The sequence below is a fragment of the Crocodylus porosus genome, unplaced genomic scaffold, assembly GCF_001723895.1.
Source record: "Crocodylus porosus isolate Cpor-Errol unplaced genomic scaffold, CroPor_comp1, whole genome shotgun sequence".
Taxonomy (NCBI): domain Eukaryota; kingdom Metazoa; phylum Chordata; order Crocodylia; family Crocodylidae; genus Crocodylus; species Crocodylus porosus.
This window is the reverse complement of record NW_017728911.1, coordinates 41,968,754-41,975,385: the sequence shown is the minus strand read 5'-3', so window position 1 is coordinate 41,975,385 and position 6,632 is coordinate 41,968,754. Positions and strand designations below refer to the sequence as shown.

At 52.7% G+C, this 6,632-nt stretch overlaps 1 protein-coding gene across 4 annotated transcripts in view; it reads left to right on the top strand.

The window, feature by feature from the left end:
• Window positions 1–6,632, top strand: part of TUBGCP4 (tubulin gamma complex associated protein 4) — a 20,513-nt gene that overhangs the window by 217 nt on the left and 13,664 nt on the right. The window contains exons 2-8 of one of the 4 annotated variants that reach the window (XM_019533939.1): window positions 7–155; window positions 1,401–1,405; window positions 2,080–2,206; window positions 2,763–2,816; window positions 3,751–3,807; window positions 4,716–4,795; window positions 5,602–5,803. In XM_019533939.1, the coding sequence (XP_019389484.1) occupies window positions 7–155; window positions 1,401–1,405; window positions 2,080–2,206; window positions 2,763–2,816; window positions 3,751–3,807; window positions 4,716–4,795; window positions 5,602–5,803 (674 nt within the window). Of the gene's footprint in view, window positions 1–6; window positions 159–1,400; window positions 1,406–2,079; window positions 2,207–2,762; window positions 2,817–3,750; window positions 3,808–4,715; window positions 4,796–5,601; window positions 5,804–6,632 lie in introns of all 4 variants that reach the window. The other 3 variants (XM_019533942.1, XM_019533941.1, XM_019533940.1) reach the window with 3 other exon arrangements.

Genomic DNA, 6,632 nt, shown 5'->3' with positions numbered 1-6,632 from the left:
CGCCTCGCCCGCAGGTGAGCCAGGAGCTGCCCTTCCTGCACCCGAGCGAGACCGGCGTCCTGAGTCGCCTCTGCCGCCTGGGCACCGACTACCTCCGCTTCACCGACTTCGTGGCGCAGTACACGGGCCACGTGCAGCAGCAGCAGCAGCCGCAGGTGGGGCCGCGCCGGGCGTCGGGGCCCAGGCCTGTGTTCATCTTGACAGGACCCACCCCGCCCTGCCCCGCGAGGCCGCAGGCCCCGGCTGGGGGACCCGCGAACGGCTGCCGCCAGTGCCACAGGGCACGGGGAGGGTGGGCGCAGCCCGCTCAGCGGGGCTGGGGGCCCTGGCTCCAGACCCTGGCCCGCCTCAGTCCCAGGTGCGGCTGCAGGGCCGTGCCGCCACACCCTGCTTGTACGCTTCCACGTGGCACACGTGTTGCTACTGCCCACCCACCCACACCCTGAGCGGCAGGACGTGTCGGCTCAGGGAGCCCCCCGTGGGCCAGCTTGCGCTTCGCTCGGGCCTCGACCCGCCGGGGAGGCAGGCGGCAGCTCCGGCGCAGAGCCCTGGGCAGGGTGCGCTTGTGCAGACGCCGGTCCGTCAGCGGCCAGAGACCTGGGCCCCCACAGCAGCGGAGCATGCCAGGCGGTCGTTCCTCGTCCACGTCTTCTCGCTGAGGTTCTGGTTGCGCTCTTCCCTGCACCTGCTGCTATCCGCACACCCGGGATGTTGCCTTTGACATCCCAGGGTCTTCGGCTCAAACTCCTCCTGGCCCCGGCCAAGCTGTCTGTCCGCCAGACGAGAGCCGAGGTGCTGGCTGGGGGCCCAGGCATCTGCAGGGCTGCCGTTTGGTGCCCTGTCTTGGCACATCTCCAAGCAGTCTCGCTGTGCAATGTCTACAAACCTAGGTGCTTCCAGGCAGCAGCGGACACTGGTCTGTCTTTCTCTGCTTGGTGCTTTCCTCTGGTGCCTGGTTATTAACCTTCAGTTTTACTTCTCTTTCTGTTCTGTCATTTTTTTTGTCTCAAGAAATCGGTTGTGCGCCTAGTGATATCTCTGGCCATCGAGGGGGGATGTAGTTTCTGGTAAGGCAGAGCTCGGTTATGGCATAACAAATACAGCAGTCTCCGATGGGGGCAAGTAGTAAGTGCTTTAGAGGGGAAGTCTGTGAATGGAGAGGATTTTTCTATGCGTGCCCCATGTCACCTTCCCTCATTGGTTTAGAGAGGTCAAAGGAGGCATCACTGACTTCTGTTTAATAGCTCCCAACGGACCCGTCCACCTTCCTTTCCGAACTTGCTTATACCATCTACCTCCACAAACGCTTGTGGCAACAAGTGCCACAAGTTGGCTACACGCTGTATATAAACAAAAGCATGTCCTCTAACAAGATGCCTGTGGTGGAGAGTCCAAACCAGCAGCACTCTCGCTGAGCTATGGCCTAGGGCCTCTTGTTGGAACACTTAGGCGTTGTTGACCCCGTGTCACTGACGGGTGGGCGGTCGCTTCCATTTGGTTATCCATAGCGATGTCTGCCTTAGCGCAGTACTGTCTTACCTGCTGCAGTCAGACTAATTTGGAGAAGGAAGGAGAGCAACAGGGAGAGAAATACCACATGAGAGCGAAGAGCAAAGGCTTGTGAAGCCCCTGCAGACTCTACCATGCAAACCTAATTCACCTGGGGAAGAATAACAACTTGCAGTCACTGCAGACTGGACAGGCTTTGTAAGACTCGAGGGTGCTCGCCCATCCCACTAGGCTGGTGGGGCTGTGGAAAGTGCTTTACATACATGTGCCTCTTTCAGTGGCTGCCCCAAATAACAGCAACATGTTAGTGGCCACCTTTATTAGATGGTCTTCTGTCTCCAGACTGCCTTGCAGTGGGCACCTGCCTCTTCTGTGGCGAGCAGTGTCTCTGAGGGGACTGAATACAGGTCTGCTCCATCCTTGCCAACATGAACGCCATCTCGTAACTTGTCAGTTCTGTTGGCACTTGCTGCGGTTGTTCGAGATGGGTATGTTTGTAACTTGGATCTCTGGGCTGGTGTTAAACCATCCAGACCTGCCTGGGGCCAATCCAGACTTTACTGTTTGATTCCAGGACCATCACCCATCCCAGCAGAACCCAAGCGGGCTCCATGGGATTTACTTGCGGGCCTTCTGCACGGGGCTTGACTCTGTGCTGCAGCCCTATCGTCAGGCACTGCTTGACCTGGAACAAGAGGTAAGAGGGAGGTGCTGCTGTGGTACTGTGTGGCTGGGCTCTGGAAATGCTGCAGCCTGAACTCTGGTGCAGTGGGGACCTGCCTCTTGTATGGCAAGTAGCCTGACAACTAGCTGCCAGGGACAGGACAGGAACTTTCACTTTTCACTTTGGGGATGTCTTCCAAATAGCTACTGCAAGTGCAGTCAGTACTGGTCAATGTATTCTGTGTCACTGACTTCTTGATCCATGTGAGGTCTCCCTCAGTTCCAGGGCAAGGCTCTGTCACTCCAGCTGTAGTGATCCATGCTTTTAACGCTGAAGATTTTTAACTAATTCCCCTGTTATGGCCAGGATAGCAGTTGTCGTGTAACCTCTCAGGTGGAGTCACTGAGTCGGTGGCCAGTGGTCTCACTGTGAGTGGCAGCCTGAAGTGGGACATGGCCCAAAAGTCTGTGGAGTGAGCTGCGAGCAAAGGCTCTTGTCATCAGGCTGTCTGCTCTCACTTACCTTCATTCAGCCGGACTCATAGGCTGTGGATTATTTCAATTTGTGCTAACTGCTGTTGTCGTTGCAGTTCCTGGCTGATCCTCATCTCTCCATCTCGCACGTTAACTATTCCCTGGATCAGGTATGTTGCGTAGGACTTGGAGGCTTCGGGTTTATGCACCTTAACGCTCATTGGTACAACGTGGGTAATGGTGCAGAGCTTGGCATTGCTGCTAGACCCCCATCTTTCCAACCACCTGACAGCTGTACTTCTCTCCTGTGTTTTATGTCACCATTAACCTTTAGTCCTAAGCTTGCAAGAAAAAATAGATTTTCCTTCCTGCAAGGTTGCAGTAGCTGGTAGCACATATATCACCAAGGTGGAAGAAGCTACATGGTGTCTGTTTTTAGGCATCTTGACTTCCAAAATCATTAAATCCAGTGTGTTGTCTTTCATGACCTTTCCTCCATGGAGTCCTGCCAGGAGTCTTATGCTTTATTGCATGACTGAAGAACTTGTGAGTTGGGGATGCCCGGATAGCCCCTTTAAAGAGTATAGGAGTGTGCCTGGGGCACAAAGAGCTCTCACTTCAACCATGCATCTGTCCCTCCATTTCCTGAAAACTCATTTGGAGTCCAGCTCTGAAACTGGAGTGGTGGGGGGAGCTGTTTGATTTTTTTTCATATCCTGGAGCCAAAGTCTCAAACTTGGCATTTTGAGAAACTGCAGAATCACAGTGATGCACTGCCAGCTTATCAGTACAATTTTGTGTTCCACACAGCTTGCTTACTGTGCAGAGTGTCTCCGGACCTGCCTATCTCCTCTTTCATGATGCAGCTTGAGCCTGATGCTGGCGTAGTGTTGCATTTCCCATATCTTAGGCTGATTGTCTGTCCGTGCAGAGACTGAGGTCTCCTGTTCTAGGGACACCCAAATCAGGGCGATAGTGCTACCTACTTGTGGGGCAACTGAAGTAACCAGCTAGAAAATCACTACATTTTGCTGCTTTGCCCCAAGTGCCCTTGCTGTCTCTTGCTTAGGAGCCTGCTCTTATGTGTTGATCCTTGCTTTGCAGTTCCAGCTGCTTTTCCCCTCGGTGATGGTGGTGGTTGAGCAGATCAAGACTCAGAAGGTACAGTGAGAGGTGACTGGGGCATCCACGCTGGGATGTGGCATTCCCTCTCTTTCCTTTCAGTTGGAGTTGCTTGTGGGTGGAGGTGTCACCAGATGATAGACAGGGCTTGTAGGTGGTTGGTGGGTGCACTCATCAGGAAGTAACGGGTTTCTCAGGGTCTGTCTTTTTCTCAGAGGCTACATGAAGCAGGCAGCAGAGAGATTCTGACCATAAGCAAGAGTGAGGCAGTGGGGTGATTTGCATCTTTAAAGTTGAGGGAAAGAGACAGATTTTTGGCAGACAGGCTTGGAGCTGGGATAGGATGCGGATGTGCAGCAATCCTCTCCCTTGACCTGGTCACACTGCTGTCTTCAGTATACAGGGATGGAGCATGTTGCCATGTTTGCGGCTGGCTTTACTCCTCCTTATGCCTGATCCCAAAGGATTTGCATCCCAGGAAATTGGGGGCATTTGCTAGATTCTGTGAAGCATTGGGGGAAGCTTGTGTGCTGGCTGCTAAGTGGTGTCTGGGAAAAGGGGCTCACACAGCATTTCCTAGAGTAGTGGTTTTCAAACTGAGGTGTGCACACCCCAGCCGCGTGTGGCTAAGCTGTAATAATGGTGGTGAAGCTTCTGATTGGCTAGTGTGTGATGAGTGATGGTATTGCTGGGTGTTGATGCTGGCATCAACACACTTCCTGAGGAGTGAATGTGGAGATGCACTGGGGTTGAGGGGAATGAGCAGCGATGTTCTTCAGGTAAAGGAGTGTGCAGCCAAAAAAGTTTGCAATCCACTGCCCTGGAGTTTGTGAAGCCTTTCCCTTCCATCCCATGGCAGGTCGTCATTGAGACGTCTGGAATGCCAGCAGTGCATCAAGACAGCAACTTGCTGCTGATCCACTGTAACTACTTTATTTCTTCTGCAGATTCATGGCTGTCAGATCCTGGAGACTGTCCACAAGCACAGCTGTGGAGGGCTGCCCCCTGTGCGCAGTGCACTGGAAAAGTAGGGAGATTCTCTAATCCTGCTGCCGAGTTCTTGTGGAACAGCTGTAGTTAGTAATAGAATCTTTTCTCCAAACACCCCTGTTTGATCCAGGAAATGGGCTTGGGGCTGGGTTTACAGCCCTGGGGGTGTAAGTCCTCTGCTTATCCTCAGGATGAGTGCAGCCTGGACAAAACCAGTGTGACCTCTGCCAGACACTGATCTGCCAGCTGTCTCATTGCTGAGCTGCTGGGGCATCTTCTGGGGGAGGGAAGTTCAGTCTCCATGGCTTCTCAGCTGAGGTGGCCAATAAGGAGCCAGCTGAGACTGGCTGAGTGGTGAGAGTTCTGCTAGTTACTGTCGTGATTTCCCCATTACCTGGTGCAGTTCCTGTGCACATCACAGTAGGAGCTGCTTCGTGGTATCACTGGAGCCCTTGGGAGTTAGCTTGGGTGTTCAGACAGTAGGGTAATTTGGTTAGTTGCACACTGATAGAGGCATGTCCCTGTGGAGAGAACTGGGGCACTGACTTTCCAGGTGTGGTTTGTGGAGCTGCTGAGATGTCCGGGTGAGAAGGAACAGTGAGCTGGAGGGTTGCCATATGGCATCCTGGGCATGTCACTGTGTCACATGTCTGACTGCTTGTAATGGAACTAAGCAGGTGTCATGCTCGTGGCAGGCACAGGACCATCCATGTCTCCTGGGAGCGCACAGCTTTCTGGCAAAAGAGCTCCCATCTGGCCAACTGATCTGATGCATAATATATGTTCAGTTCCAGCTGCTTTATACACAGATCCCTCTTACTTCTTACTTCTCTTGGTCTCCAGGATCCTGGCTGTGTGTCATGGGGTTATGTATAAGCAGCTGTCTGCCTGGATGCTGCATGGACTGCTGCTGGATCAACATGAAGAGTTTTTCATCAGACAAGGCCCATCTTCAGGGAATGTCCCTGCCCAGCCAGAAGAGGAGGATGACGACCTGGGAATTGGGGGGCTAACAGGGAAACAGCTGCGAGAGCTACAGGACCTGGTGAGGTTCCAGCTCAAGGCATAGCTTCTTTAGGGCATTTGTGGGTCTGGGCAGACGCATGTGGCCAGCAGAAGAACCATGTGCACAGATGTTCTCATTGCCTTTGCGTCCACAGTGCAAGTGCTCTGTGAATTCACCCCCTGATATTCCACACTCAACTTCCCTGTGTAGGAAGGTCAGGCCAAGTATAAGTTGCACAAACGCACAGACTAGGAAAGATAAAATAGATTTTTAAGGACAATTAGCAGAAGGCATAAAGATTTTCAGTTTATCAAATGCTGGGAGCCTGTGAAATGATTGTTCAGCCTGCTGGATTCCCAGAGAAATAAAGGACATGGCAGAGGGATCAAATGCATCTCTTCCTCGGTTATCTCCACAGAGGATGTTGGAGATGCCTATGCCAAAACAGCTTCTTTTCAGATAAAGAGATGAAGACTCCTTAAAACTGAGTTGTCAGGAGTGGAGATGTAGGATTACCTGATACAGTAAGGAACAAGGACTAGATGGTTCTTCACCTGAGTGCTGAGAATTTGGAGCTGAGAGGGAGAGCAGCTAACAAAAAAAAAAATGCACACTTACTGGAATTGGCTGGTACTGTGAATATAGTTTCATAGTTTCTAGGGTCGGAAGGGACCTGAACAAATCATCTAGTCCGACCCTCTGCCATGGCAGGAAAGAATACTGGGGTCAAATGACCCCAGCAAGATGTTCATCTAACCTCCTCTTAAACACCCCCTGATATCTAACCTAAACCTGCCCTCTGCCAGCTTGTGACCGTTATTCCCGGTCACGCCTGGCGGTGCTCGGGGGAACAGGGACTCCCCCAGTG